This window comes from Syngnathus acus, chromosome 3 (assembly GCF_901709675.1).
Source record: "Syngnathus acus chromosome 3, fSynAcu1.2, whole genome shotgun sequence".
Lineage (NCBI taxonomy): Eukaryota > Metazoa > Chordata > Actinopteri > Syngnathiformes > Syngnathidae > Syngnathus > Syngnathus acus.
The window spans coordinates 20078025-20101101 of record NC_051089.1 but is presented as its reverse complement, the minus strand read 5'-3'; the positions used below and the strand labels follow the sequence as shown (position 1 = coordinate 20101101).

General features: G+C 47.5%; 1 protein-coding gene across 1 annotated transcript in view; it reads left to right on the top strand.

Moving 5' to 3' along the window:
* The window catches only part of LOC119120154 (cell migration inducing hyaluronidase 1), a 202252-nt gene that overhangs the window by 105327 nt on the left and 73848 nt on the right, over nucleotides 1-23077 (top strand). Inside the window, exons 4-8 of the mRNA XM_037246786.1 lie at nucleotides 674-812; nucleotides 3648-3884; nucleotides 4202-4381; nucleotides 19850-19920; nucleotides 20113-20208. Of these exons, the coding sequence (XP_037102681.1) occupies nucleotides 674-812; nucleotides 3648-3884; nucleotides 4202-4381; nucleotides 19850-19920; nucleotides 20113-20208 (723 nt within the window). The remainder of the gene's footprint in view (nucleotides 1-673; nucleotides 813-3647; nucleotides 3885-4201; nucleotides 4382-19849; nucleotides 19921-20112; nucleotides 20209-23077) is intronic.

Sequence of the window (23077 nt, the reverse complement as noted above, 5' to 3'; positions counted from 1 at the left end):
TTGTGAATAGGTATAATGTCTAGACCCCGGATGTAAGACAACCCCCACTTTTTCAGTCTTATTTCAATGCAAAAAAGACCGTCTTATATTCGGGCCAATACGGTAATTTGGATTCTATGTGAATGTTAGTTTTCATTTTTGTGGGACGTGTTGTGAACTGAACAAAATAAATCCTGTTAGAGGAACCTCGGCCAGTTGCCCTCAATTGAATACGACGTGACTAGTCATAACCATGCATGACTGAGAAATGTTGCTTCTTATCGCTGATCCTCTGACTTTTCTCCTATAAATGGTGATTAGTATGCTCATAAACTTGCACCTCCTGGGATTACTTTAAAGAGTTTTGTACCATGGTAAATCGCTTGATTTAAGATTTAAGCAGCTTCCTAATAGGTGCCTCAGAGTCAAAGAACTTTAAAGGTAAAAACATGCTTTGCTATTATGTAATCCATAAAATGTGTTATAGGCCAAGGTCTTCTCAATGATCAAAGAATCTAACGTAGTAAAAGCAAGAGCTAATGTGGTAAAATAGATGCATGTGTGCTCACAGCCTGTACTGATGGTCATAAATGGTGTCTGAGGGCAATAGAGCTGCAAAGAAAATCCAAGGTTTAAATACTGTTTTCCCCTCTCCCTCTTGTCTCTTCTTTACTTGTGTCCCTCACATGTTTAGGGAAATTAGTGATTGCTGACACCAACCGGCCCATTCTTCTTCGGACAAAACACATTCTAATTGGAAATAAGGGGGAACTGCACATTGGAAGTCCAGACTGTCCTTACAAGGGCAACCTTACCATTTCTCTGTTTGGAAGGTAGGCTTAAGTCAAGAATTAATTAAATATTTAATTAATCAATCAATCAATCAAGGCATGGTGTCACGACTCGCCCCTCCTGTGTGCTCATGTCCATGGTTTCTGTCTGTGTGCTCGCCCCTCCCCTCCTGTGTGCTCATGATTAGTGTGATCATTCTCACCTGCCTCTTGTTACCTGTCTTGTATTTAAGTCCTGTCTGTGTGTCACTCCCTGGCGGATCATTGCTTGTCTGTTGCTTGTCTGTTGTTGCGTGTTGTGTGTTAGTGTCACGATGTCTTTTTGGTTCCTGTTGCTGACGTCATGTCCTGCTGTCTTCCTGTTTCACGGCCCGGTCAGTCACTCAAGTTATTGTTTTGTTCAGTCGTGTCAGTTTGCGTTTTGAGTTCTCCAATAAACCCTGGTCCAAGCTGCACTTGGTCGCCCTGCTCCATTTCCACACTCCGAATCCTGACAGAATGATCCGACCAATTCAGCGACCAGCGCTTGGACCAACCGTTGCCGGCTCCCGCAACTGCTGCATGGTCGCCACAGAGCTGGGCTCCAGCGGCGCAAGACGCACGACCGCCCCCCGACCAAGTTCCGACGGCGCAGATGCTGTGGCCGCCACCAGTTCCGGCGGCGCGGATCCAGCGGCCGTTACCCAGTCGGCCTTCGGCGGCGTGTGACGAGTGGCCACCACCCGACCCAGTTCCAGCGACGCAAGATGCACAGCTGCCCCTCAACCCAGATCCAACGGCGCAGATGCTGCGGCCGCCACCAGTTCCGGCGGCGCGGATCGAGCGGCCGTCACCCAGTGGCCTTCAGCAGCGCATGACGCACGGTCGCCCCCCGACCCAGTCCCGATGGCGCGGATGCTGCGGCCGCCACCAGTTCAGGCGGCGTGGATCCAGCGGCCGTCACCCAGTTGGCCTTCGGCGGCGTGTGACGTGCGGCCACCACCCTGACCCAGTTCCGACGGTGTGGATGCTGCGGCTGCCACCAGTTCCGGCGGCGCGGATCCAGCGGCCGTCACCCACTCTGCTTTCAGCGGCGCAAGACGCACGGCCGACGCACGGCCGACCCAGTTCCGACGGCGCGGATGCTGCCGCCGTCACCAGTTCCGGCGGCGCAGATCCAGAGGCCGTCACCCAGTCGGTCTTCGGCGGCGTGTGAAGTGCGGCTGCCTCCCCGTTCCCTCCCGCCCCTTGTTGGACAGTTTTTTTTTTTTTTTCTTTTTTGGGACGTCGGGAGCCGTCCCTTGTGGGGGGGTTCTGTCACGACTCGCCCCTCCTGTGTGCTCATGTCCGTGGTTTCTGTCTGTGTGCTCGCCCCTCCCCTCCTGTGTGCTCAGTGTGATCATTCTCACCTGCCTCTTGTTACCTGTCTTGTATTTAAGTCCTGTCTGTGTGTCACTCCCTGGCGGATCATTGCTTGTCTGTTGTTGTGTGTTAGTGTCACGATGTCTTTTTGGTTCCTGTTGCTGACGTCATGTCCTGCTGTCTTCCTGTTTCACGGCCCGGTCAGTCACTCAAGTTATTGTTTTGTTAAGTCGTGTCAGTTTGCGTTTTGAGTTCTCCAATAAACCCTGGTCCAAGTTGCACTTGGTCGCCCTGCTCCATTTCCACCATCCGCTCGTGACACATGGTCCATTAAAATATTAATACAAGATATTACAAGGTAAAAGAACAAAAATATTGAAGAAGGAAAAAATAAATATTGCAAAAACAATGAAAAATGCAACATAGGGAATGGTATCTCACAGTACTCAAACTAGAATTCATATATACAGTATGTATATGCAACATGTTTATACCCAATAGAAAAGATTGATTGGTGAATGAATGACAAAAATCATTGTCAATTTCACCCATTAACTGATGTTGAGGCTTTTATTTAAGTCTTCCAGTTTTGTAAGTCTTTGGAAATAAATGTTTGCAGTAAGATAAAGTTGAAAAACAGAAGCCAGGTTGAGGTGTTAATTAATTAATCCTAAAATGAATAGACAACGTTTTTGACGGTCAATTAGTCATTTAAAGACATTATTTAAGTTCAAATTGTTCAAATCGTCTGATATCAACTTCACAAAAGGAAATATTCTGGGGTTTCTGTAGTCCTCCATAAAAAACGATTGTCCTCCATAAAAACTGATTGTATTTCCGTCCGTCCATCCATCCATCCATCCATCTATCCATCCCTTCCATCTATCCATCCATCACATCCATTTGCTTTGATTTTGCTTTGAAAAACAACTTTCCAAATTTTCCGTCAGTAAGTAAAAGTTTAATCTTTTACAAAAATACTCACTGATAGCAGTTATTACGAATAACCTGCAAGATAAACCTGAAAAAGCCTCAGAAGTGTATATCAAACTTTTGTGTTGTAACCCTTCACAATAATCAGTAGCCAATTAGTACAGTAGCTCTGTTTCAAAAGCGTTGGTGAGTACATAATTCCCGCTCATGGGATATTGCTTTATTATTGTTTATTTGGTTTTGTTTCATCAATAAACATTCCCAAATAAAGAACAACATTCCGTTAATGAGCAGTAATCAGAAAAAATGCAGAATCAGTCTTTATCAGAATATTCTATTCAGCAATGGAATCATCAATAAAAATGTCCATTCTAAAAAATATTGATAGTGACAACCCTGAACCAGGCTGACCCATTTCCCAATGCATTATTTGATTTGAATATCTGTATTTCCACTACCACATGGAATTGTTCAGTCTTACCAATGACAAGCTTTTACGAAACTGTAATGCAGTAGTATTAACTTATGCTCTCCAAGAGCTGTCATATACCTGTCGTATATTTGTTAATTTTCAAAATGACTTCTCTGCACTGCTGTTCTCAGGTCAGATGATACTGATCAGGAGCACAGCTATTTTGGCCGCAAATATATTGGCGTAGGTACCGGAGGGACTTTGGAGATCCATGGGGCGAAAAAGCTTTCATGGACTTTCTTGAACAAAACCATCTATCCTGGAGAAAGCCTCCAAAATCACTACCTGTTGGAGAAAAGCTGGGGGAACCGAGGAATTATTGTCCATGTAATTAACCCCAAGAAAGGAGAGGTACTGAGTAATGACAGGTGGGCGGGCACTCAAAGCTGAAGTGTGTGTGTGTGTGTGTGTGTGTGTGTGTGTGTGTGTGTGTGTGTGTGTGTGTGTGTGTGTGTGTGTGTGTGTGTGTGCGTGCGTGTGTGTGTGCGTCTGTGTGTGTGTATGTGTGTATGTGCGTGTGTGTTTGTGTGTGCCGTTACCTGCTGATTAGGACGTGTCTATAGACACTGTTCGTCACCGGTCAGCCCACGCTGATTCTTCTGCTTTGACACACACACACCTGCTACCTGATTCTCGTTTGCCTGATTAACAGATTACAAGATTTACCTTACTGTCATTCCCACAGGTTTGACACATATCGCAGTAAGGATGAGAGCAATCGCCTTGCAAAGTATTTGGATGGTGTGGATACAGGACTCATTGTAGCCATGGTGGTCAATGATGAGGGTTCCAACAACATGGAGGACTCCGCCAAAAAGAGCATCTTCAAGCTTGGCAGTCAGCATATCAACAGTTTGGGATTCAGGTATCTTTTATCTACACACTGTGTTTTGTGTTCCTCAAAGCACATTACTTACGCAATATTACTACACGAATGCATTCACGGTAACTAATAGGGCTGCACGATTTCAAAATCACAACATTAAAAAAAACTTGGGGAAACCCCCCCCCACACAATATACTGTGTTTAGTAATAATAATATTTATAGTAATGTAATAGTTTGTGTTATGGTATTTGTAGTTCACTGTGTTTGTCCGAAAAGGGTGAAAAGTGTGCTGCTTTAAATACTGTAAAATGAAGACAAACGACTCCGTGAGTCGTCACCTTATCGTGGTGGAGGGGTTTGCGTGCCCCTATGATCCTAGGAGCCATGTTGTCTGGGGCTTCATGCCCCTGGTAGGGTCACCCATGGCAAACGGGTCCTAGGTGAGGGGCCAGACAAAGCACGGCTCACATTAGCCCCTTATGATGATAAAAACAAATGGATCTCGTTTTCCCTCGCCCGGACGCGGGTCACCGAGGCCCCCCTCTGGAGCCAGGCCTGGAGGCGGGGCTCGAAGGCGAGCATCTGGCCTTCACCCATGGGGCCCGGCCGGGCACAGCCCGAAAAGGAAACGTGGGTCCCCCTTCCCATGGGCTCACCACCTGTGGGAGGGGCCAAAGGGGTCGGGTGCAGTGTGAGCTGGGCGGCGGCCAAAGGCAGGGACCTTGGCGGTCTGATCCCCGGCTGCAGAAGCTGGCTCTTGGGACATGGAATGTCACCTTTCTGGCTGGAAAGGAGCCCGAGCTGGTGTGCGAGGCAGAAAAGTTCCGACTAGATATAGTCGGACTTGCCTCCTCGCACAGTTTGGGTTCCGGTACAAGCCCTCTCGAGAGGGGCTGGACTCTCCACTCTGGAGTTGCCCACGGTGAGAGGCGTCGAGCAGGTGTGGGTATACTTATTGCCCCCCGGCTGGGCGCCTGTACATTGGGGTTCACCCCGGTGAACGAGAGGGTAGCCTCCCTCCGCCTTCGGGTGGGGGGACGGGTCCTGACTGTTGTTTGTGTCTATGCACCAAACAGCAGCACAGAGTACCCACCCTTCTTGGAGTCCCTGGAGGAAGTGCTGGAGAGCGCTCCTTCTGGGGACTCCATCGTTCTACTGGGTGACTTCAGTGCTCACGTGGGCAATGACAGTGAGACCTGGAAGGGCGTGATTGGGAGGAACCAAACGTCGAGCTCGTCGAGCTCGAGCTGGCAGGCTTAGGACCGGCGGACGGGCAGTCATCCCGACCGTCGAAAACCGAGGCCTGTCAGTGCTTCAACTCAATGTCGAGGGCCTAACAACCGCCAAACTCGAAGTCCTGCGTCACCTGGCTGATTCCAACGAGGCAGCGGTTCTGCTCCTGCAGGAGACACACTGCACATCCGACAACATCCTCAAGATTCCTGGGTTCCATCTTGCTGGGTCCATCTACAGCAAGCAACACGGTGTGGCAACGTTCGTCAGGACTGAATTAAGCTGGTCAGCCAGCAGCCAATCCCCACCAGGCTCTAACATCGAGTGGCTGGTTACAAAAATCCAGGAAACATCATTCGTCAACGTATACAAACCCCCACCATCGGAGCTGTCCGTGACATCACTCCCATCAATAACTGCACCTGCCATCTATGCAGGTGACTTCAACTGTCAGCACACAGACTGGGGTCACAACCACACAACACCTAATGGAGTGGCGCTGAGTGAATGGGCCTCCAACACTGATGCTCTGCTGCTGTACGACCCCAAGGAGCCTCCAACGTTCTTCTCTGCACGCTGGAACACCTCCACCAACCCGGACCTGGCCTTCGCCATCTGCCACAGTAACAACCCGAAACCGGAGAGACGCATCCTGGATAGGTTTCCCCGATCACATCACCGGCCATCCATCATTAAAGTCCCAGAACTGGTGGAACCGGTACCAGGGAAACCCGTCAAGCGATGGAACTTCCGAAAGGCCAACTGGGAGTCGTATGCTGAGGAGACTGAAAGAAGGTCAGCTGGCCTGCCAGACCCAGACACAGCCGATCTGGATGCGGCCTATGCAGCCTACTGCCAGGTCCTCCTGGGTGCGGCAAAGAAGACCATCCCACGGGGCTATAACAGGAACTACATCCCGGGTTGGGACAAGGAATGCAGCCGCCTTCTGTGTGATCACCAGAGGGCTAGCTCCAGAGAAGAGGTGGACATGACTGCAGCAGCACTGCTCCAGAAGCTGGATATCACCCGTAGGGCTAGATGGACAGAAGTCGTCGAATCAATCGACTTCACCCATTCTAGTCGCAAGGCGTGGCAGACCACCGACCAGCTCACAGGCAGAAATACAACACCCCACAGCTGCCCAGTCACAGCAAATGCCATTGCATCCCATCTCCTGAAGAACGGCCGCTTCCCGGATGCTGACAAAGTTTTTGCCCGACTGATATCGTGTGAGGTGTCTGGCCTCTCGGGAGCGGCCAGTGTCGATTCCAACCTCTCGGGAGAATTCACAGCAGAGGAACTCAGTGAGGCCTTGAGCAAGCTCAAGCCAGGCAAATCCCCTGGCCGTGACAACATCCACCCAGAGTTTGTCATCCACCAGAGCACAACAACATCTGGTTGGCTCTGTGCTTTCTTTACATCATGCTACCGGAGATTAAAGCTCCCAAAGACTTGGCGCCGTGCCTCTGTCATAGCTCTGCCGAAGCCAAATAAACCTGCAGAAGATCCTAAGTCATACAGACCAATCTCGCTGCTCTGTGTCCCATTTAAGATCTTGGAGAAGATGATCCATAGCCGCATCAAGCCAGTGGTGGACTCACAGCTCCCACGGGAACAAGCTGGTTTCCGTCATGGAAGATCAACAGCAGACCAGGTAACACTCCTCTGTCAGGACATCGAGGACAGCTTCCAGGACAGTGAGAAAGCTGGGGTAGTGTACCTGGATCTGACGGCTGCATATGACACCGTGTGGCACCGGGGACTCCACCTGAAGCTGCTGAGGACAATACCAGACCGGCACATGGTGAAGTTCATCATGGAGACAATTTCCAACCGCAGCTTCATCCTCCAGACCAGCAGTGGCCAGTGCAGTAGGCTCAGAAGACTGAGGAACGGGGTACCGCAGGGGTCTGTCCTCTCGCCGATGCTGTTCAATGTTTACACCCACGACCTACCTGATACAGCATCGAGAAAGTATGGCTACGCAGACGACCTTGCCATCATGCTGAGCCGACCAACGTGGAAGGCGATGGAAGAGGGTCTTAATGAAGACATGGGCACACTGGTAGCATACCTTCGGAGGTGGCGTCTACAGCTCAGCGTCGGAAAGACGGTCGCAGCGGCATACCACCTTAGCACCAGAGAAGCCAGGAGGGAACTTGAGGTGCGCGTTGACAACAAATGTCTGGAGGTCCAGCAAGCCCCGAAGTACCTTGGAGTGCGTCTGGATCGGACATTATCCTTCAAACAACACCTGGAAGAAGTCAAGGCCAAGGTGACATCCAGAGCCGCGCTGATCCGCCGCCTCGCTGGAACAACCTGAGGAGCCTCCGCTAAGACGCTGCGAATATCCACTCAAGCCCTGGTCTTCTCTGCAGCAGAATACTGCAGCCCAGTCTGGAGCAGAAGCCCGCATGCGAGAAAGGTCGACGTGGCTATTAATACCTCCCTCCGGATAATAACTGGATGCTTGAAACCTACTCCTGTGTCCCTCTTGCCGGTCCTCGCGGGAATAGCACCGGCCGGCCTCCGACGGGAGGCTGCCACCCTCGCCCTGGCCAGGAAGGCACAAAAATATGACTGGCACATCTTGCACAACACCACAATAACACCAGCACTTCCAAGCAGACTCAAGTCCCGCCACCCTTACAACAAGGCAGCACAAGAGATGCTCAACTCCACCTCTGAGGACATCTCCAGAGATGCATGGTTGGCAGCAGCTTGGAAGCAGGAGTGGGAGTCGGCCGGACCCTCCCGAGTCCATCGCTACATTTGGGACCCAGGAGATGGCGCCATCGGAGGAGACGACCTACCACGCCGACAATGGACCACGCTGAACCGCCTACGGACTGGGGTCGGTCGCTTTGGGTCATCAATGAAGACGTGGGGCTTGGCGGACAGTGCGGCATGCGAGTGTGGTGACCCTGAGCAGACCGCCGACCATATAATCAACATCGGCCCCTTATATGGACCACCCTCGGAAGCCAGCCTCTTCGACCTAGGGCCAGAGATGCGGGCATGGCTACGCGACACCGAGTTGGACATCTGACGTTACACGAAAGAAGGGAGGAACGGCCCCCCCGATCTGAACCCGAGCGGTGTTCTATTATTGGACTTCTGTGCTCGACACGGATTTTCTATAATGAACACCATGTTCAAACATAAGGGTGTCCATGTGTGCACTTGGCACCAGGACACACTAGGCCGCAGTTCGATGATCGACTTTGTAGTCGTGTCATCGGATTTGCGGCCGCATGTTTTGGACACTCGGGCGAAGAGAGGGGCGGAGCTGTCAACTGATCACCACCTGGTGGTGGGTTGGCTCCGATGGTGGGGGAAGATGCCGGTTCGACCTGGCAGACCCAAACGCTCTGTGAGGGTCTGCTGGGAACGTCTGGCAGAATCCCCTGTCAGGAAGAGCTTCAACTCCCACCTCCGGCAGAGCTTTTCCCACGTCCCGGGGGAGGCGGGGGACATTGAGTCCGAGTGGACCTTGTTCCGCGCCTCCATTGTTGAGGCGGCCGACCGGAGCTGTGGCCGTAAGGTCATTGGTGCCTGTCGTGGCGGCAATCCCCGAACCCGCTGGTGGACACCGGCGGTAAGGGATGCCGTCAAGCTGAAGAAGGAGTCCTATCGGGCCGTTTTGGCCTGCGGGACTCCGGAGGCAGCTGGTACACTCCTCAGCCTCCCTGGTAAGGTCTATTCAGGGGTGCTGGAGAGGAGGGTCCGTCGGGAGGTCGAACCTCGGATTCAGGAGGAACAGTGTGGCTTTCGTCCTGGCCGTGGAACAGTGGACCAGCTCTTCACCCTCAGCAGGATCCTCGAGGGTGCATGGGAGTTCGCCCAACCAGTCCACATGTGTTTTGTGGACTTGGAGAAGGCGTTCGACCGTGTCCCTCGGGAGGTTCTGTGGGGGGTGCTTGGGGAGTACGGGGTACCGAGCCAACTGATAAGGGCGGTTCGGTCCCTGTATCACCGATGCCAGAGTTTGGTCCGCATTTCCGGCAGTAAGTCGGATTTGTTCCCAGTGAGGGTTGGACTCCGCCAAGGCTGCCCTTTGTCACCGATTCTGTTCATAATTTTTATGGACAGAATTTCTAGGCGCAGCCGAGGCGTTGAGGGTGTCCGGTTTGGGGACCTCAGCATCGCATCTCTGCTTTTTGCAGACGACGTGGTGCTGTTGGCTTCTTCAGGCCGTGATCTCCAGCTCTCACTGGAGCGGTTCGCAGCCGAGTGTGAAGTGGTCGGGATGAGGGTCAGCACCTCCAAATCCGAGTCCATGGTCCTCGATCGGAAAAGGGTGGAATGCCCTCTCCGGATCGGGGATGAGATCCTGCCCCAAGCGGAGGAGTTTAAGTATCTTGGGGTCTTGTTCACGAGTGAGGGGAGGATGGAGCGCGAGATCGACAGGCGGATCGGTGCAGCGTCGGCAGTAATGCGGACTCTGTACCGGTCCGTTGTGGTAAAGAGAGAGCTGAGCCAAAAGGCAAAGCTCTCAATTTACCGGTCGATTTACGCTCCTACCCTCACCTATGGTCACGAGCTATGGGTCGTGACCGAAAGAACGAGATCCCGGATACAAGCGGCCGAAATGAGTTTTCTCCACAGGATGTCCGGGCTCTCCCTGAGAGATAGGGTGAGAAGTTCGGTCATCCGGGAGAGACTCGGAGTAGAGTCGCTACTCCTCCACGTTGAGAGGAGCCAGATGAGGTGGCTCGGGCATCTCATCAGGATGCCTCCTGGACGCCTCCCTGGGGAGGGGTTCCGGGCATGTCCCACCGGTAGGAGACCCCGGGGACGACCCAGGACGCGCTGGAGAGACTATGTCTCTCGGCTGGCCTGGGAACGCCTTGGGATCCCCCGGGAGGAGCTGGATGAAGTGGCTGGGGAGAGGGAAGTCTGGGAGTCCCTCCTGAAGCTGCTGCCCCCGCGACCCGACCCCGGATAAGCGGAAGAAGATGGATGGATGGATGGATGGATGAAAATGAAGACAACAATATTGTGTCAATTTTAAATATTGCTGTGTCGCGATATGGCTGCTATTGTTGCATCCTCATTTTGCTGCCCTTGTAACTAACCCGAGGCGTATTCCAGAAAGCGGGTTATGTGAAAACTCTGAGCAAGTTAACCCTGAAATGAGGGAAACTCTGAGTTATCCATTCCAGAAAGAGAGGTAACTTAAACTCTGGGTCAGTTACTGCGGTAACTTACTCTGTGAACATAACCTGCTCACCGGCAGGTTTACCACAAGAGACCCAGAGTTTCTACCTGTCTCCCTTCATACAAAGAAAGCGGTTAATCATGGATTGGCCGTTCATTCAAAATCCGATCGATATCAAAGCCATAATAATTCGAAACGCTTTATGTCGCGAGAGAATTTTCTGACCCAGATTAGACCGGATTGTTGTACATGTGTGACAATGACAATAAAGATCTATTCTATTCTATTCTATTCTAGACGTTTTTTCATTTCTAGAATAATATCTTTTCGAACGCTACCGCTTTTCTTTGAACAGTATAATTTATCTCAATAACCTTCTTCCACCATTGAATGGCTTGTGGTACACCCACCTGACTTGTGTGCAGGCACCACAAGTTTGAGTCTCACATATGGCACTGTGGGCATGTGACTTTTTTTTTATTTTTAAAAAAAAACCTTCTCCGGCCATATATCTCCAACCTCACACACTGCGGACGAGCACTCACATCAGAGCAACCTTAATGCATAGTACTATGTTTTTTTTTGCAAATGGCATTTTCTTTATAATATTGGGGATGCAGAGCATTGCTTTTTCCTGTTAGCTGAGAAGAACTCAATTTTTGTTTTAAAATAGTATTTTATTGAGTGTTGGTGTAGGCTACAGCGTCACATTTTAAATGACTTCAATAGGTATGAAACATAAATGTGTTTGTGTCAAGTGTTAATCCACAAAGTGTAGAATGAACTGAAAGGATATTGGAAAACATTTTATTTGTGGGTTTTATTATTTGAAGTAGCCACTAAATTAATATTTTAGTTTAAATTAATATTGACTTTGTTTAATAGCCCAAGTCCATATAAAATAATTAAATTAAAATCAAAGTGAGGTGCAATCACAGCCTAGCAAAACATGCCTTACCTTCTTGACTAATGTTTTTCATGTGTTTCATTTTGAGCTGCTTCCAAGTCCTTTTTTCTCCTGTTGGATTGCACCTAAATGAAAATCAGATTTCATTCCTATTTAAATTCATAACTATAGGCTACGCTGCGCTCTTATGGTTAAATGGTACATCAACGGAATAGTACGTTCAAACCAGTGACGTGCGGTGAGGTTCATGACTGGGGAAGCACTGACGAAGCATCCCGGGATCACTAGCACCCCCTGCCATAAGGCTGGAGAACCTTTTTTCGTAGCCTCCGTAAGATCTCTTTTCAAAGCCGTTTTGTTCATCTAAAGAAACACGACGTTACAGATGACAAAAAACACAAGATATTATATACACCAGCTTTACTACGGAAATTAATTAATATAGCCACAGTGTTTGAACACTTAAACAGCAACATAAAGACAGAGAGCAGTTCAGTCTAACTCAGGGGTGGGCAAACTACGGCCCGCGGGCCACATCAGGCCCACGGGACCGTTTAATCCGGCCCGCCAACCCTGAATAAATTGTATTAAACCTTTTTTTTGGTCATTTTGCATGCAATGACTGCATTTCCCCAGTAGATGGAGAACCGCTCGCCTGCGCATTTACTACCGGAAGCCGTGTCAGAAAGCTCGGTGCACACTCACAAGTGCGTGTACGTACTCAGTAGTACGGACATGGAGCACTCGCGCTCTATTTGTATCAGTCCCGAATTTAGAGCGTGGGCTGTGACGACAGCATTCTTGTAATTCGCGCGCTGAGCTTTCAGATACAGTTTTACGCTAAAGCCACCCACAAACCATCCCCTGGAATCCTTCTATTAAAATGAGTCGCCCAAGGAAAAGCAAGGTGGACACAGTGCCGAGTGTTTAAAAAAGAGTGGCCAATTTGGCTCGACGTACGCGACGTGACGTTCAGCCACATCAACATCAACCCGTCACAGATCGAGGTAAACGGACCAACACCTCGGATCTCTCCTAAGAATTGCCACAACAATATTTACTCCAGACGATGACGCACTAGCAAAAAAGGGAGACCAACAACACTGTTCCCACTGAAAATGAAGGGGAGGCTCTCAAGTTTGTTGTAAAAAAATGCATTTTGAATATGATTTGTACACATAGCAGGGATTGAAACTAGCGACCATTCTCATTTTCAAACAATGCAGGATGCTCAAGGACATTGATGCACCACCTGTTTGCGACTAATCTTAACCTGTAAAGTTCTTAAGGCTTACTTTAAGGAAGTGTTTCCCGTTTCCTCACCTCTGTTACCAGGTGTTTGAGTTAAAACTCTGCTCTGATGTTCAGATACCCCTCACCGTGTTGCCGTTTTGATTACCGTATTTTCCGCCCTAAAAGGCGCACCTAAAAACCTAAAATTTTCTCAAAAGCCGACAGTGCGCCTTATAGGCCAGTGCGCCTTATATATGGATCAATTGATGAATTTGTTGATCCATACTGGTTGTACACAGTGCTCTGCCAAAATGTTTCAGTACGTTTTAGTACGACTAGTAAATTACAAGGTCGCATCGCTTCCCAACATTACGGCAACTGTAGTCAGGGGGCGTCACCGAATAGCTGTTGTACCCGCGAGGCTATTTCATTTCAAAATAGGCTGCTCTGTTAATGTTTCGAGTAAATCTACGGATCGATATGGAAGGGAAACATAGGTAAGTAGTACCAATGCGTTAGATCGAACTTTAGTCAGTTCCGATCATTTTATAGGAGATCGTTTGAGAAACGCGATTGTTTACACTTTGCTGAGGCTCATGGGAGATTGCGAGCTGAGGCTCGTGAGACTTTGCGGATGGCTAATGCTATTGCGATAGCTGCTATACGTACCAGGCTATTTCATGTCAAAATAGGCTGCTCTGTTAATGTTTCGAGTAAATCTACGGATCGATATGGAAGGGAAACATAGGTAAGGAGTACCAATGCGTTAGATCGAACTTTAGTCAGTTCTGATCATTTTATAGGAGATCGTTTGAGAAATGCGATTGTTTACACTTTGCTGAGGCTCATGGGAGATTGCGAGCTGAGGCTCGTGAGACTTTGCGGATGGCTAATGCTATTGCGATAGCTGCTATACGTACCAGGCTATTTCATGTCAAAATAGGCTGCTCTGTTAATGTTTCGAGTAAATCTACGGATCGATATGGAAGGGAAACATAGGTAAGTAGTACCAATGCGTGCGCCTTATAACCCGGTGCGCCTTTTAGGGCGGAAAATACGGTACTTTATTTGGATGTATGCTTTCACCGATTCTTCGATATATTTGGTCAGAATGTTTGCCGTTTGATGTGATCTCATAAAATAAACATCTTTCATTAATCTGACCTGCAGGCACTGAAGTGATGGAGACTGTTATTCATAATAACAGTGTCGTATTTTATGAGAATCACTGATAGCAGTTTTTTAGTGAATTATTATTATTATTTTTTTTAATGCTGTTAATAAATGCATTTGTTTTCAAAAAACTTGTTTGGAATATCCATGCTTTACTACCTACTAAAGGCCAAAACTTTTATGCAATGACCTTTACAGGTCGCTTATATTACTTCACACAAACACTACGTCCATCTGCTCCTGGTTCGGCCCTCCGGTCCAAATTTAGAACCCAGTTCGGCCCGCGAGTCAAAAAGTTTGCCCCCCCCTGGTCTAACTGCATAGCCTGTCAACATAGGCAGCCTTGTGATTACGCAATCCTCAGAGGAGGCTAGACAGGACGTTGGCTCCTCCGAGCGAATTGTCTTCGGTTTTAAAATAACTATAAAAATTCAGCGATTTTGGTTCAAAATTATACAAAATGATTGAGATTAAAAGTAAAATGACTTTGTAATAAAAACAATTTAATTTGTTTTTCCCCTTTTCATAATGGCAGGGGAGGTGTAGCCTCCCTTGCCTCCTCTGACCGCGCACGTCCCTGGTTCAAACTGACGCATTGACTCGGGCGTCAATTTCCTCCCATGGCGTCTCTCTCTTCTTCGCTGCTGCAGCCGTCTTAGATTTGCGAAGAAAAATACGTTCGTACTCGCCGTAGGCTTGCATAAGGACCTCCAACTCCATTATGGTAAAATAAGGTGATCTGTTTTTCCTCAGTTGTCATGGTGACTCATAGTATCGGGGCTCCATTGATAATGGCTTTTTATAGTGGTTGTGCACGCGCGTAACGCCAGGTTAACATACTCGGAGTTGATTGAACTAACCGATCAGCATTTCTGGAACCGAATACTCAGTCTCCCATCTCAGAGTAAGTCAACTCAGAGTTCAGGGATAGACTCAGAGTATGTTGAAGCTGCTTTCTGGAATACCCCCCAGCTCACAAGTGTCTTCTTGTTGACACTTAAGATGCTGGAATTCAAAACAGCAATTTTCATTCCAGATAGCCAGCAACCCCATCAAGTAATTAGCTACTTCAGATGGTCCAAAATTAGAGATTGTCTTCAGCATCATGTCACTGTTGACAGTTGTGTCCCTCAAATGATTCCCTGCAATTGAATCGGAACCTTATGTCTTTCCATGACATGTAACAAAGATACAATCTAGGCTGTGTTTACACACACGCAAACCAAAAACAAATAAACAAATAAACACTATTAATGCACCACAAAAAAGGTATTAATAAAATCTTCATATGTGGAAGAATTTTAGGCTGTCAAGCACAAGCCTATGCAACAAGTGATGGTGAATTAGGGAACATTTCAGACATGTGGATTGATAGTAAAAGAATGTGACCTTTGCTAATGTAAATTTGGAAAACTTTCCCAACAATTAAGTTTTGTGTGTGGACTTGTAGAGTGTGGACATGATCTAAATCTCAATAGATCATCTCAATAGTGATGAAGGACTGGTGTTTTATTTCAATTGCTATAAACATAAGCACAGTTTTTCTGACAGTAGATTTTAGCAAGGGTAAGACTGTACTTGCACACTTACACTCCCATTGCGTTAAAAAAAAGCTTTTTGAATGCAAAAATGCTTTTATTATCAGCCAAGGTCTCATAAAACACGCTGCTAAATATACAAGGGGAGCATGAAGATGCTTTAAAAAAACAGGAGAATGTTAGAGTTTGAATTTGCTTTCTCAATTTGCACTCTGCCCCATGCCTGTGGAGTCATTAAATAGGAGTGATGGCAAGACAACACCGGGATGGTTCCTGCCTAATGACTTTTGTCTCCTTTCCTCCCCACACTTCTGCCAAACAGGCTGAAACAGGTGCCATCAGGAGATAGGCTGTGCATTTTTTAGCACATCCAGACACTTTTTAATAAGCCTGCATTTATGAGACATCATACAGTTTATTGGCATGTTTACCACTGCTGCCATGGCGGTAAAGACACGTGTTCGTATGAACATTTACATTGGTAAAGAACAAATTTGAATCAAAGATGGTTGATGATTGATGATTTAAAAGAATATCTTTACTTTTTTCTAGCACATCTGTTTTTTTTGCGATATTTCTTTTTTTTTTCACTGGTAAAAGCGTGTCCTGGGTCGTCCTCTGGGTCCTGCCGGTGGGACATGCCCGGAACACCTCACCAGGGAGGCGTGCAGGAGGCATCCTAGTCAAATGCCCCAGCCACCTCATCTGGCTCCTCTCAAGGAGGAGAGAGTGGTTCGACTCTGAGCCCCTCTCTGATGACCGAGCTTCTCACAAGTGCCCAGACACCCTGCACTTGTAAATGGGATTGCATTCTTTTGGTCACGACGCACAGCTCATGACTATAGGTTCTACATGCATTTATATTTTCATTTTCTCTAATAAATTATTAGGTTTACAGTAACCCCTCGCTACATTGCGGTTCATTTATCGCGGCTTCAGTACATCGCAGATTTTTTTTCAAAATTAAAAAAAAAATCAAAAATTCAAAATAAAACTTCTAAATTGAGGAATTATGGCATGAACGTTGCCCACACGCCAGCAGAACGCAGGGAGTGCCCACTCAATTGCAGTACATACACTCGTACCTTTTTATAAAAAAGTTGTTATAATAATAAGAGTTCTAAAAACATATTAACAGTGTTGTACCTTGTTATAAAAATGTGTTATAATAATAAGAGTTCTAAAAACATATTTACAGTATGTATACTTTAGCCAAATCTACATATGTTACACACACGCGCACGCACGCACACACACACACACACACACACACACACACACACACACACACACACACACACACACACACACACACACACACACACACACACACACACACACGTCATATTTATATTTGTATTTAAACATTATTTTATGTACCGTAAGTCTATAAGTCGCGTTTTTTTTCATAGTTTGGGTGGGGGCGACTTATACTGAGGAGTGACTTACATGTGAATTTTTTCACAAATTTTCAAAATTCAAAAAAAAAAAAAAAGTTAAACTGCGATAAATGAACCGCGATGTAGCATTACTGTAATTTGAATTTCAAGTGACGTCAGCAGCGCGGTGCGGTGCGGTGGTTTACATAAAGGACAAAGATTCGATCACGGGATGACGAAGGGCCCCACGTATTACCGGCATCATTAGCGGCTTTGTTTGTAAGTGACACGGAGGACGAAGAGTTTGAAGGTTTTAATGATTTGAAGTGACACAAAAGGTTTGAAAAACTATTATGGGTTTTACGCACGCCCGGTCCTACTCTACGGAGCTCTCTTTCACCTCCGTAGATGGAAGTCGGGGGCCGGCGCTCGGCCTTGTGGCTGTACGGGGACGTTGGATGGGGCTCGGACATGGCTTTTACGCACGCCCGGTCCTATTCTATGGAGCTCTCTTCCACCTCCGTGGCTAGAAGTGCCACCTCCGGGGATGGAAGTCCACGCCGCCACACACCTGGAAGTCGACGCCGGTGCTTGGGGCCGTGTGGTGGTGAACTATTTATTTTATAGTTATTTGATATATTTTATTTCGTAAAGCAACTTGTATATGTTTTTATCGTTACGGTTCAGTACTTGTTGGCTCGTTGAACTCTTGTTTTGTTAAATAAAGAGCCGTTTACCAAACCCATGTCTTTCCTTGTACTATGTTAACGCTATAATATAGTTATATACTAGATCTGTGGAATAACGACGAGGCAGACGTCAGGGCGCACGCGCGGCGTTGTTGACAAAGGACGAGGAATTTGATCGATGGATTTAATGATTTGGAGTGACACAGATGGTTTGATAATATTGTTGTTTATATGATAGTTATTTGATATATACTTTATATATCGTTATATGGGTCTGTGGAATATTTAGAATATTTAGACGTCAGCGGCGCGGCGCATACGCGGCATCGTTTCCATAAAGGACGATCGATGGATTTAATGAATTGGAGTGACACAGATGGTTTTATAAACGTGTTATTTCTGTAATAGTTATTTGAATAACTCTATGTTACGTCAGGCCCGTTCTCAGCTCTTCGTTTGTGTTTATGTCACGTTAGCATACCTATCGTTTAGCCTGTTGTTGCTCGTTCATGTCTGTTCTTGGTGTTGGATTTTGTCGAATAAATTTCCCCCAAAATACGACTTGTATTCCGGAGCGACTTATATATGTTTTTTTTTCACGTTATTGTGCATTTTATGGCTCATGCGACCTATATTCCGGAGCGACTTTTAGTCCGAAAATTACGGTATGTCATTTACACTACATATTAATATAGTATTTACATGTTTGAAACTATTATTTGATGTTCTAATGATAACATATGCACTTATATGGTTTAATATACACTTAATGATACACAAAAAAGGTCTGTATGTTAAAAAAAAGGGTGACACTACGCGGATTTTCACATATCGCGGGTGGTCTTGGAACCAGTTATCCACGATAAACGAGGGATTACTGTACTGTACTTCACTTAAAAAATGTAGTCTGAATAGGAACCGCACCAAATGAAAAAATTTCAGCCCGCTTTTGTTCCGGACGAAACAAGTGGATTAAAGCAGTGTTTCCCAACCTTTTTTCATTCACAGCACACCTTTTCATTGGAAAAAATCTCGAGGCACACCACCAACAAAACCAGCTTCTATATTAATATCAGTTATATTACAACGAAAGACGTAAAGTCCTATCCCTATATACGTACGTGTATGTATGAAGAGTCAAATAATTGAATAAAAATAAATACTAAATATTCTTTTGATTGTATTTTTTTTTAAATAAAAGTGAGTTTTTTAAAAAATGTTTTAGACAGTGTAAGGAATAAACTATTGAAAGTGATTGTGATTAAATCCAAAAGAATCAACATGACTTTGTTGAATGTTTTAGACTAGCGCTATAAATATTACGACAATAAGAACAATGTCACTTCTAAAGACGCTCTGCTGTTCTGACAGTATCTGAGTGGCTAGCACAGTCGAGGTGTCTCGACTTGACTGTGTATTTTTTGTTGGTGAAAAATTAACAATCGAGGTTCTCTGATTTCCATCGGACCTCAAACGCACCACAACCGTCATAGTGTATGTCACTGTTAGCAAAAGCACACAGCAACTCACACATAAACTGAATATGTGCCGATGCAATACAATCAGACCAACACAAAATGAAATCTCAAGATTCTCCGATTCTCCACGCATGCACGATTAGCAAGTGGCTGACCAGGCCTTGCGCGAACTGACCAACGGTTTGGCGATCCTGTTTACAATGCGCTCCGTAATTAATATTGGACAATCCCACGGCACAGCTGAACATCTCTCACGGCACACCAGTGTCCCGCGGCACAGTGGTTGGGAAACACTGGACTAAAGGACTTTTCTGGTCTGAATACATACTAAGGTACCCGCCTAAATAGTCATTGTTTGAATTATATATTAAGTAAAATGTTCCATAGGTTCTATTTATATTTCTCAAACCCACAGCCTTCAAAACTTCAAAACAATTTACAACCAATGAATTTCATTCACGAGTTTTTTTTCCCCACTAAAACTGTTGAGTGCTTTCAATTTTCATGAAAATGTCCCTCATATTTTCATTAAAACAGTATATACTTAGAGACACCTTCATGGACTCACATACATGCACAAAGCTTATCTTGTTTCATCCAGAGATCACACTGAAATAGCTCATTTAATTAAGGTAACTGTGCATATGTGCGTGTGTCTTTGTCTTTGTAAGTTTTTTACAGTTAATCGTTGCTATCCTTTTTCTTTCATCCACAGACATCCATGGTCTTTTATAGTTGTGAAAGGAAACCCATCTTCTGCTGTAGAAGATCATGCTCTCTATCAAGGTGAGAATCTTTTTTTCAATCTATGCTGTCCAGTCAGCTTGTTCTGCTCCAGCGTTCACAGGACAAAACAAAATTATTACATTTTATTATGTTGATTAAAATTGTGGAAAATTGTGAATAACCCGCAGACAGAAATATTTTGTATTTTTACAAGGCTAACGTATTATGCATATTTTGTGTGTTTGTTAAAAGGGACCAAAGCCTCTTCAGAAGCCCGAAGTTCTCGCGTTTTTCATATGAGCTATGCAGAGCATTTTACTGTAACAGCCAGCAGCCAGTGGGTACAAGGTACAACCTGCTCACACTTTTACATGATATTTTGACCTGGACGGAAAGAGAGAGAGAGAGAGAGAGAGAGAGAAAGAGAGAGAGAGAGAGAGAGAGAGAGAGAGAGAGCAAGAGCGAGAGAGAGGTCTGAGTTAAAATGTGCAAATTTTGGTGTCTGTTGACAGACTGTCCAAGCAACACACAGAACAATCATTCGCACTCGCACTCAGATCTACGGACAATTTGGAGTGTTCAATGGGCCTATCATGCATGTTTTGGGGATGTGGGAGTGCCCCCATGCAAGCTCAGGGAGAACATGCAAACTCCACACAGGAACGGTGGAGCCAGAATCGAATCCATAAACTTTGCACTGTGAGGCTGACCTGCTAACCAGTTGAAAACCTGCCGGCCTTATTGAATTTATTTTCCATCCTAACTTTTACAGACTCCTAATAATCACAGGAGTAGTCCATCTCTTAGTTTTCCTCTCAAGCTTCTCTTTTGAGTCAATAACCCTCTCTAAATTTTAGAGAGTTTAAATGATGTGATATTAGATGCAACACCCGAAGAATTAAACATTCATGCTTGTGTAGGCAAAATATTGCACTTTTAGTGAGTTTAAACTATGTGATATTAGATGCAACACCTCAAGAACTAAACATTAATGCTCGAGTAGGCAAAATATAGCACTTGGTTAATGATCTCACTTGGATTCTTCAACATCTCCTGTAATTAATCAGCCATTGTATTATCATCACAGCATCTTGTTCTCATCAATAGTCTGCCCCAATGCAATGCTGGTGTTATCGACTTTGCTGTTACCATCGCTTCATATCTGATTCCAATTAGGTGCTTCTCATCTTCCACCCGATTGAAACTTTATGAAAGTAACTCCCCCCAGGCAAGTTCAATATGTGTGCACCAAAGTAGTGGCTGCGTCACATATGTTTGAAGATTAATGTGTAGTCTGACTCCGTTTCAGTCTTAAAATGCAGCCCATAGGCAATAATTAAGCCTGTGAAAGATCGGACAGTGCAGCCAAATGCAAAGTGAAGCAGAATTTATTGTGGAGGGAAAGGGGAACCGTGGAGGGCTGGAGCGGCGAACAGGCGAGGCTGTGCTCGTCGGGTGTGGGGAGTCGGATGGTGAGCCAGGGGAAGGAGCTGGCGGCTGGACTTCTCACTGGCGAGGACTGGACGTGGCTGACGGGTGATCTCCGAGGAGACCAACTGCGGACTGACAAGGTAGCATTGGACAGACAGGACAAGGACCGAATCGTAAAGAGACGGGGAGTCAAGCTTACAAGGACCGGTGTGCACTGAGACATCACGAGACAAGCTGACACGAGCTGTAGCGCTGGCCGCGCTAAAATAGTGCTCCCAATGAGCATGCAACAGGTGAGAATGATCATGGTGATTGGTGGGGCGTGGCTGGATGACACCGGCGAGTGACAGAACCCCCCCAAAAGGGACGGCTCCCGACGTCCCCAGGAACAGCCCCCCACACACACACACCGAACGGGTGGACGCGGGGAATCAATACTCTGTAGACGCATCCGACTCGTCAGCCAATGTCGAAGCGGTAGATGCGAGTGCAGGAGGCGTCGAGGCCAGAGCGCAGCGGACCCTCCACACTGGCCACCTCCCTCCGACACGGACGCCCTCGCCGAGGACCCGGCTGGTCCGAATGCAGGTGGTGGAACTCCGCGACGAGTGAGGGGTTGAGGATCCAGCGGCTCGGCACCCAGGAGCGGTACAAATCATCGTACCCCTCCCAATCCACGGGGTATTGGATCCCGTGGCCACGACGCCGTGACCGGAGCAAGGAACGGACGGTGTAAGCCGGCTCTCCCTTGACGAGCCGGGGCGGCGGAGCAGACGCCGCGGCCAAGGGCCTCACCCGAGAAACGTGGAACGTGGGATGGACCTTCATGGAGCCAGGAAGGCACAGACAAACAGCAGACGGGTTGATTACCTTGCTTATGGGGAAGGGACCAAGGAAGCGGGGCGCCAGCCTGCGGGATTCTGTGCGTAGCGGCAAATCCCGCGTCGAGATCCACACTCGCTGTTCCACGCTGTACGACGGAGCTGGCGTCCGATGCTTATTGGCCTGGCGAGCGTAGCCGGAGACAGAGCGGACACAGCCGAGGGCCGACGGGCACGCCGCGCTCTGCTCCTGGTGGGCGAACAAGGGCGGTTGATAACCAAACACACAATGAGAGAGCGACAGACCTGTGGCCGAGCTGGGAAGGGCATTGTGGGCATACTCCACCGAGGGAAGGGGTTTGGCTCACCCGCGCTGATCTCCAGTGGCCATGCACCGGAGAGCCTTGCCTATCTCCTGGTTCAAACGTTCGGCTTGCCTTTTCGACTGCAGATGGAACCCTGAGGAGAGGCTGGCCGTGGCGCCGAGGAGCCGGCAGAACTCCGCCCAGAAGTCAGAATGGTCTTACACAATGTCCTGAGGGGTGCCGTGGTGCCGAACAACCTCCTGCAGCAGAATGGACGCTGTTTGCTTTGCCGACGGGAGTTTGGGCAGGGGAATAAAGTTGGCCATTTTACTGAAACGGTCCACGACCGTGAGGACCGCCGTGGTCCCCTCCGAGGGCGGAAGCCCGTGACAGGTGAGACCAGGGTCGCCGGGGAACGGGCAGAGGCTGGAGCAACCCGGCCGGGGGCCGATTAGATGACCCGGACGTAATCACGCGTGTCCTCCCTCCAGGCGGGCCACCAGAACCGCTGATCCACCGCAAACCTCGTGCGGGCAGTCCCGGGATGGCAGGCGAGGCGGGAGTCGTGCACCCATTGAAGGACGGATGACCGCAGGTTCTCGGGGACAAACAGGCGACCCTCCTGGCAGTTGGTGGGACCAGGTTGATCGCGCGCCGCAG